The sequence below is a fragment of the Lactuca saligna genome, chromosome 4 (genome assembly GCF_052625555.1).
Source record: "Lactuca saligna cultivar CGN05327 chromosome 4, ASM5262555v1, whole genome shotgun sequence".
NCBI lineage: Eukaryota > Viridiplantae > Streptophyta > Magnoliopsida > Asterales > Asteraceae > Lactuca > Lactuca saligna.
In genome coordinates, this window is record NC_136420.1 from 182,931,122 (window position 1) to 182,941,468 (window position 10,347).

Below are 10,347 nucleotides of genomic sequence, written 5' to 3' on the forward strand. Positions count from 1 at the left end.
TACCAGCAGGGGATGTCGACTATCCTAGGCCAGGATGGTTTTTCCCGAAGCATAACATCTCCGTTCGTCAAATAGCTGTTGAATTATGAAATACCAAATACCGCAAAGCTCCCGACACTCAAAACGTACAACGGAACCACCAACCCAGACAGTCACATTGACACATATGAATGGACGATGACGTCGCTAAAGCTTAACGAAAAGTTCTGGTGCACATACTTCCTGAAGACACTCGATGTCGACGCCGGCACGTGGTTCAAAATGTTACAATCGGGCAGCGTTGCAAACTTTGCTCAACTCAAGTACCTTTTCCTCACCAACTTCATGCAGTTACGCAAATACAAGGGGGACTATCATTCCATTATAGGCTGTAAGCAGAGAGAGGGGGAAACTGTGCGAGAATACTTTACAAGATTCACAAATGCCACGTTGGATGTACCAGGGCATGACGAAGGCCTTATAGCCGGTGCCTTCACATGGGGACTCCTGCCAGGCCCTTTGTCACAAAAACTCATAGGAAAGAAGCCCTTAATACGAGCCGAGTTGAAAGAAAGGGTAGAGCGATATCTACGACAAGAGGATGGTGAAGCAGACAAGCAAGCCTACTTGAATGCCATGACGACCAGGCATCACCGCCCGAGTCATACGGACTTCCGAGGGGGAGGAAGACACTATGGCCGGGCAAGAAGACCACCGATGCGTTTTTGACCATTTGTTAAAGACGACAGACGGGGTCGCCACCCAGAAGTGTACGTGGTGTCTGAGAAACAGCAGTGGGCCAAGTCGACCAAGAGTCGGTAGTGTGAATACCACAAAATTAAGATGCACGACACGGTTAACTGTTCGGTACTAAAAAAGGAGATGGAGGAGAAACAACTCAAAGGAGATCTGGTGGAGGTGGCGCGAAGCCTGCGCGCCAAGTTTGATGCTGAGAATGCCAAGGGCCCACCCCGTAAAGGGGTTCAGCCCAGAGAGATATTCTTGATACGCAACAAAAGAAGTAGGGAGGAACAACGGGGACAGCAAGTGACCGTTAAACCTTCAGCACGCGCGCTCACATTTTCCGTTCAGGATCCCTGGCCGGATGGTTTGGAAGGTGACAACCCACTGATAATACAAGCATCTATCAGAGACGTGACTATCCATAGAGTCTATGTCGACACCGGGAGTTCAGCAGACATCATCTATGAGCATTGTTTCCGGTTCCTCCCGGATCGCTAGAAAGGCAACTTGCGACCTACGACTGGTAGGCTGGTAGGATTCACCGGCCATAGCCTATGGTCGATGGGCACAATCCATCTCCCCCTGACAATCACTAGCCATGACAAGCAGCGAAAGAAAACTGCCCTGATAGACTTTGTGGTCATCCGAAATTCAGCAGAACACAATATCATCCTAGGAAGGACAACCCTCTTGAAGCTAGGGGCGGTACCATCAACCATGCATGGGATCATGAAATTCGACACACCGAAAGGCGAAGCCACGATACTGGCCACTCCGTCCAAAGAATTGCAATGCTATACAGTCATGAAGCTAGCAGAAATAACCAAAGGGTCCAAAAGACCCAGGGGCAGTCCCATAAAGGGGAAGGAAGTAATCAATGAAAGATTCCCTGATCAGCCGGCCAGCATTGGATGTGACCTCTCAAATCACACGAGAAGAGCGCTGGTCGACTTGCTCAAACGCTATAAACATGTGTTCGCATGGACTCCTACAGACATGGTGGGAGTAGAAAGGAAGGTCATCAAACATAAACTGATGATCAGGCCAGGGGTAAAAGAAGTTAAGCAGAAGAAAAGGGTCCAGGGGGAGACCGTAATAGGGCGATTAATACAGAAGTGACTAAGTTGACGGAGTCCGACATATTGAGGGAGGCAATATTTCCGACGTGGATTGCGAACCCGATTATGGTTCGTAAACAGGATGGATCGTGGCGTATGTGCATAGACTTTTCCGATCTAAACAAGGCGTGCCCTAAGGATTGCTACCCGCTCCTGGAGATCAATCAAAATGTAGAATCGCTACAGGGATTTAAGCTAAAATCTTTTTTGGACGCATATAAAGGGTATCACCAGATTTTGATGAGCAAGGAAGACGAAGAAAAAACAGCCTTCTATACAAACCATGGCACTTTCTGCTACACTAAGATGCCTTTCGGATTAAAGAACTCAGGGGCAACATATCAACGTTTGGTTGACTCGATATTCGCTAAGCAAATTGGAAGTAACATCGAGGTGTACGTAGACGATATGGTAATTAAGAGTCCGAACGAGGAAAAGATGCTACAAGACATTGAGGAAACTTTCCAGACATTAGAAGCGATCAGGATGAAGCTAAACCCAGCCAAGTGCACATTTGGAGTGGAAGAGGGGCAATTCTTGGGATACTACATCACCAGAAAAGGCGTCCAGCCCAGCCCGACCAAGGTCGACAAGTTCATCGAGACGCCAACCCCGAACTCCCTCCGAGATGCACAGGGTCTGAACGGGAAGCTTACAGATCTAAGCAGGTTCATTTCGAAATCCACTGACAAGGCCATGCTAATTTTCCACACCTTAAAGGGGTGCATCGAGAAGAACAATTTCCAATGGATGAATGAGGCAGAAAAGGCGCTCCAGAAAATCAAGGAAGCGCTACATGAGTTTCCAAGTCTGGCCACCCCTATCCATGGAGAAACATTACAAGTGTATCTTTCAACATCAGTCGAAGCGATATCCTCGATATTGGCTCTAGAAAGGGAGGGGGAACAAAGGACGGTGTACTTTGTTAGAAGAGCGCTGCAAGGACCAGAACTCAACTATCCCACGCTAGAAAAGTTGGTATTAGCACTCATCTACGCCGCGAGACGACTAAGGCGATACTTCCATGCACATCAAATCGAGGTACTCACGAGCTACCCCATTAAACAGATCTTGCTCAAGCCGGAGACGTCAGGCTGGCTGGCCAAGTGGGCAATTGAGCTGGGAGAACACGACATAAACTATCGCCGAAGAACAAACATTAAAGGGCAGGCGCTGGCTGACTTCATGCTGGAGATCCCAGATGGAGGGAACCCGACGAAAGAGAAGGTGTGGATAGTTGAAGGAGCCCCGACTGACCATGGTTCATGGACCCTGTATACAGATGGAGCATCCAGCAGGGAAGGCTCGGGGGGCAGGGCTGATCCTGACTAGCCCAGAAGGAGAGGAGGTAACCTATGCCCTCCGCTTCGACTTCCATACGTCAAACAATGAGGCGGAGTATGAAGCACTTCTTGCAGGATTACGGCTAGCCAAGCAGATGGGTGCGAAAGCTGTAACAACCTTAACATACTCGAGGTTAGCAGCAAACCAAGTCAATGGAAGTTTCGAGGTAAGAGATCAAAGAATGGGAAAACATGTAAAGATGGTGAAACAACTGGTAGGATCATTCGGCCGGTTTACAGTCAAGCAGATACCCAGAAGTGAAAACAAGAGGGCAGATGCTTTGAGTAAGCTGGCGTCCACATGCTTCGACCACCTATCAAAGAAAGTTTCAGTAGAGGTACTTCGAGAAAGGAGTATAGATGAGCAGCAAGTGAACACCCTAACCCCCACTGGGCCCACATGGATGACACCATTCTGGGAATACCTTCAAAGAGGAGTGCTGCCGGACGATCATGATGAGGCCAGGAAAATACGTATAAAAGCGCCTTCATACGCAATGGTGAATGGAGAATTGTACAAGAAGGGGTTCATATCTCCATGGTTAAAATGTGTGGATCAGGCTAAGGGGGAGAGAGATATTGCAGGAGGCACACTCAGGACAACTAGGTGCACATGAAGTGGCGAGGGCCTTGACAAGCAAGGTGTTACGAATGGGGGTATACTGGCCAACGATACAACAAGATGCGATAGAAGTAACCAGGAAATGTAGGGAGTGTCAGTCTTACGCCCCAGTCCAGGCGAACCCCCCGATCCCACTAAGCAACATATCCAACCCATGGCCTTTCTACCAGTGGAGCATATATATAGTGGGTCCATTCCCAGAAGCACCAGGAAAACTAAAGTACATGGTGGTAGCTGTGGACTACTTCACAAAGTGGATTGAAGCTGAGCCTCTGGCGTGTATATCTGGGAGGCACATGATAAAAATCGTATGGAAAAACATCATGACAAGATTCGGAACACCTAAGTTTCTCATCAGCGACAATGGCTTGCAGTTTGCTGAGAACCCGTTCAGAGAATGGTGCACCACCAAAGGGATAAGCCAACGCTTCACATCGGTGGCACACTCTCAAGCGAACGGCCAAACAAAGGTGTCCAACCGAATCATTGTCAATGGGATTAAGAAGAGGTTGGGAAAAGCAAAGGGGAATTGGGTAGAAGAGATACCAATGGTGCTGTGGTCATACAAAACTACACCACAGAAAAGCACAAATGAAACCCCTTTCAGCTTGACGTATGGAACCGAAGCCATGCTTCCCATAGAGGTGGCAATGAACACATTGAGGGTGACCAACAAGGATGAGGAAAGCAACATAAAAAACCTGAGGATAAACCTAGATATCCTAGAGGAGAAGCGTGAAGAATCGAGTGTATGCCAAGCCGCGTATAAACATGCAACAGAAAGATATTACAACCAAAGGGTAAAGGAGAAGGCCTTCAAAGTCGGCGAATATGTTTTAAGGAAAAACGAGGCAAGACGAGCCCAACCTCAAGGAATGTTGGGCCCAACATGGGAAGGCCTATACAGAGTCACGGAGGCAAATAGGAACGGTACATACGTGTTAGAGACAATGGAAGTAAGGCCTTTTCCAAGAACATGGAATGCTAGGAACTTAAAGAAATATTTTTTCTAAGGCAAGGAAAGGAAGGAAAGGGAGACAACCCCAGTTGGTTGACATCTCAGTGAGTGTATCGCACCCCGAATACTTAGAGTATATTTGTTCATGCTAAATGACATGAATCTGATTTTTAGTGTATTTAAAATTCCATGCTAAGTGACACGAGTTCAATACTTAGTGTATATATAATTTCATGCTAAGAGACATGACTCCAATACTTAGTGTATTTAAAATTCCATGCTAAGAGACATGAGTTCAATACTTAGTGTATATATAATTCCATGCTAATAGACATGAGTCCAATACTTAGTGTATTTAAAAATACCATGCTAAGCGTCATGAGCTCAACACTTAGTGTATTCAAAAAACCCGCGGTTAATGAAATAATAATGCAATTGTTGATTTTTATATACTTAGCGTATTAGTCTAATGATTGAATGATTACATGCGAAATCCAATCATGGATGATAAGTGCGTCCAATATGGACACTTAGTGTGTCAATGGTAGCAAGGGCAAAGCAAAGTGCCCGACGCATCAAGGCGTTGTATATCCTGAATAGTGTGCAGTAAACGAGCAAGCCAAACACAAAACAAAACAGGCAAACAATAGATAATGCCTAAAACAGGCCAAATATACATCCAGGAAAGCGAAATACTATTTTAGAAGTTCAAACATTACAAGGTAAAACATCACATACTAAACTAACAGAAAGAGAGAAATCTTACGACTCCAGACCATCCCTACGAACATCTTTCTCACTCGCCCCAAAATCACGCTCACCACCACCACCAGACCCATGATCCTTACCATCACCTTCCATGTCAACACTAGTCTCCATCACCATCTCATGACCCACAATACTCTCAAGAATACCCTCTGAACCACCAAAGGAGCATAACTCCCGCAAACCTTCAATACCCACCTCCCCCAAACCTAACAGACTTGCATTATCCATACTAGCAAAGGACAAAAGAGCATCATTTACACTAACATACGACGCACCAACAACCGCCTCCCCACTACCACCACCACCTGAAGTCTTCTGAACAGACTCAACCCCAGCCATGTACGCAACATGGCGGATAAGACTGATGGCGTTGGTAAAGTCAGGGTGCTCTATCAGTTTATCAACAATACGAACAACACCGACGTGCAACAACCAATCCAAGTCTCGCCGAGCAGCGTTGTTAGGTGCTATTTGTGCACCTTTTTGCACACCTTTTAGTCCCATTTTATGCATATATTTAGCAAAATTGTTCTTCCTTTTCCTTGCATTTTATCATATTCATTTTAGTCTCTAGAACAACCTTATTTGCACACTTTTATATCTTTTTCAGGTAAACCGGAGGTTGGAACGCGCTTTGGGAAGTGTCGGGAAGCATTGGTGGAGATTTCGGGACGATCCGGCGAAGAACTAAAAAGTTGGAAAAATCAAGTTTGGAATTGGAATCAGAGAGGTACACGGGGCGTGTTGATTTACACTGAAAAATCAACACGGGGCGTGTTGCTGAACACGACCCATGTCAGTTTAGCCTATTTTAACACAGGCCGTGTTCGACCCAGAAACCAACTTTTGGCAGTTTTTCTATCTTTCATATTACGGGTTGAGGGTTATTTGGACAAAAGATAGAACATACCAGAGCACCATTGGAGGAGGATTTTCAAAGGTTTTTGCAAGGGTTTGATTAGCAATCATTTGGAAACATTATTTCTAGTATTTGTAAGTTGTAATTGCACTTTAATTCCATCTTTTATTCTTGTGATCTTGTTCTAGCCATGTGTGGCTAGAACCCTAATTTCTCCAATTTCATGTTTTGACTTCTTGGTAGTGACTTCATTCATATGACATGATGTTTGTTCTTAATTTCTATTTAATGAATTTGATTTTGCTTCAATCGAATGTTTGATTCTAATTATGATTCTTATTGGCCATTTGAATTAGGGTTAGGTCATTCAAGTTATCTCTTTTACAAAATCCGTAATTGTTTTGTGAAATTGAACAAGTAACAAGCATTAAATTGATCTCTATTGAATGAATTTAGTGTAAATCTTATTCATACACTTTTACACTCCCGAGCTTATGAGGAGTATTGGGTGTTGTTGGGAACATTCACATAAAGCTTCATGCAATCTTATAATCTAATCCTAAGAGCTTGTTTAGATTAGGTTAATAAGGTTAGGATTAATCAAAGAGCTTGTTTTGGTTAATTAATATGGTGAATGGGAAGTGTTAGAGCTTATTAGCACTTTCAAGTACCAACTTAGATAGAATTGAACGAATATTGTGTCATCTTGGAGTCACATTGCTAAATTGTCATACATGGAGTTGGAGTCCTCACAAATTCTGAACTTAATTCACGCACTTAATTGATTGCCTATGTTTTTAATTGTTTGTTTAATCATTACATTCTAAACCCCCCTCTCTTTTTACTATTGGTGACTATAGTACCTTGTGCAAAGAGGTATAGACTAATTGTCCTGTGTCTCTATGGATCGACCCTGCTTACCTTGTACTACCTTTTAGTGCAATATAGTGGGATTATTTTGGAGTATATCGTACCTCTTTATTTGTTGGGTTTGACACCCCTAACAAGCGTCCACATTTGATTGTAGTGACGATACAAGCTTGTCGCGATCGACAGCATCGCACTCAAGACTTTCAACCTGGATCGTTAAACCTTCATTAATTTGTGTGAGAGAGTCAACCTTGGTTTCCAATGCAGCCCTAGCATCATGAAGAATGTTCTTCTCGGATGCTAGCAACTCACATTTCTTCTCAGAAGAACGAAGATCATCACCAAGCTCACTCAGACGATGCTCCAAACTAGCCACACACGATCCACAGGTGGCATGTGTGGCCTCCACCTCGCCAAGGGTATGGATACTCCGAGAACCTGCAACAAGATAAAACATGGCCTGTGCAGCAGCGTAAGCCATATTGTGAGCAAGGGCAGGATGACCCATCGCCTCCATATCCCCAACTCCAGCTGGAGGGAAGGCGTGGCACGAGAATTCCAAAGCATTGGCACGCACAGAAAGACGAGAATCGTTGCGAAGATCCCAAGATGGTACAAAAATCATAGACCCAGAAGCACCATCACTAGGGCCACCATCTTTGGAAACTGTAACCGGCCAATGGGGGCCAAAGCTGTAACGCCCGTACATCCGGGCTAGTCAATTTATAGATAATAGGGGTCGAAAATGACTTTTTGACAAAATATTATTTAGAATAAATAATTTGAACCAAGTTGTAGTATATGTCATAAGGTGTCCGTACATATAAAGAACGCCGAAATCTGAGTTATAACGAAGAAGTTATGACTCGTCGAAGTTTCGCGACGGAACCGGCACGACACCGGGAAGCGTAAAAAGTGAATTTACGATAGAGCGAGATTTAGCCTTAGTGATCTAAACGAAAGTTGTAGAATATGTTAAACCGAGAAAATCCATAAAAATAACGCCCAAATCTGACTTCGTATGAAGAAGTTATGATTTTTCTAAGATTCGGCTTACAAGTGTACAGGCCGAAACTCGAATTTTAGTTCAAGCGGTTTTTGGCTTATGAGACCTAAATGAGAGTTGAATATCTCATTAATAGGAACTCAACGGTAAAAAGACAGACGAAAACGGAGTCCGTATGAAGGAGTTACGAATTCTTCGCGGTCATTTAATAGTCTAAACGCCTCATACTGTTAAATTTAAGATCGGTCGAGAATTAACCGATGGAGTCAAAATGAAAGTTGTAGATATTATTTTTACCTATGTGTGGATATAAAGAACGTCAAAAATGGAGGTCGTATGTGAAAGTTACAGATTTTAGAAGTCGGAAGTGTGCTGTGCGAAAATGGGTGATGTGGCACAATCTTGGCCATTGCTTTCTCCCCAAGTCTTGCCACTAGATGGTGACATGTGGCACCAAGTTCAGCCATTTTCACCCTATAAATACCACCTCTCCCACCCTCATTTTCTTCACACCTTTCCCATTCTTTCTTCTCTTTACTCTCTCTCCAGAACCTCTCTCTAGCCCCGAAATCCCCCGAAAAGCCTAGGGAACCTCCCTAGCACGAGGCGGAAGCCCCGGAGTGCTCGACGGCTCTGAGAAGAAGAGCTTTTTGGCTCGGAAACGCTACTCCAAGCAAAGCCTAGTTTTCTATAAAACCCGCTGTAAGTGAGCTACGCCTACGCTATTTTTAATATAGTTTTTATTTAATTATATTAACGTTATTAAGAACATATAATAAATACTTGGGCTATTATGATGGGTTATATAAGTATTTTTTTAACGCTTATATAATAGTAATAATAGCTAGACTATTAATTAGTCTCGGCGAATAATAGACTAAAATCTATTGGTGATAATACTAGGTTTCGTCGACGGAAATTATTTTAAAGTAAACGAAGCGCTGTCCGAGTACCGAGTCATCACCTTCTCAGGTGAGTGCATGGTCCCTTTCATCTTACACATAGATATGAAGTATTTATTATATAATTTACATGTTGTGAGTGCATAGTCCCTTTCATCTTACACATAGATATGAAGTATTTTAATATAAATTACGTGCTATGTGTACATATTGTCTGAATACTTGCTGTCTATGCTGAGTGAAAGATTTTTATACATGTTTTAAATGATTTAAACTGTATACGTATTTTATATCTACAAAATATGTTGGATAAAACATGGGTAGATGAAATAGTTGTTTCGTGATAACACGATGGGAGACATCAGTGTTGTCAGTGATCCAGTCATCTAGTGGAGTATAGATGACGACTATGGACGATACGAGACGGTCCAGTGGAACGATAGCAGGTTCGTAACATGTAGGTATTTTTGAACTAGGTGCTCATTAGGTATTTTTAAACTGAGTGTGTTCACTACGTATCTTTGAACTGAGTGTGTTCACTAGGTATTTTGAACTAAGTGTGTTCACTAGTTACTTTTGAACTAAGTGTTTACTAGATGTTTCGGACTACGTGTTCACCAGATATATTCTATAAGCCTTGGTAATGATGGACTTCGTGTCGATTCCTTAGGATGATCCTTAGGAATAAATAAACGAGGAATAGCTGATTCTTAGGGTAGATCCTTAAGACTAAAGAAGATAATGGGGATGGGTAATTGGGTTGATTGTTTGATTGTTTAAACATAATAATTATATTATTGTGGGTTGAAAACCCTATGTACTCACCAGGTTTCCCAACCTGACCCACTCAGTTTATTTATATCATAGGTGTTGATACGAAGTCACTTTACACTGAGAGATTTAAAGAGATGTAGATCACTAGTGTAAATAAATGTAAGTTCTGTTTATGCTTATGTTCCTGTATTGACGATGACATCCCAAACGTTTTAAAATGAATAAAGTATGTTTCTTCGGAAATGTTTTAATAACGTATTTATCATGTTTTTTCTGGGAACAAATTCCGCAACATTTTTATTAAAAGAAGAACTCTGATTTTTATAAAGCATAAACAAAAATCGGTCTTTTCTGGCCGTGAAAATGGGGATGTCACAGTTGGTATTAGAGCATTAGTTTAAGCG

General features: G+C 42.9%; 1 protein-coding gene across 1 annotated transcript; it reads left to right on the forward strand.

Moving 5' to 3' along the window:
- The first annotated feature begins 177 nt into the window (after positions 1 to 177).
- Positions 178 to 708, forward strand: LOC145040370 (uncharacterized). The gene has a single exon (XM_078988308.1). It carries the CDS (start codon positions 178 to 180, stop codon positions 706 to 708), a length of 531 nt encoding a protein of 176 aa, XP_078844434.1.
- The last annotated feature ends 9,639 nt before the right edge of the window (positions 709 to 10,347 follow it).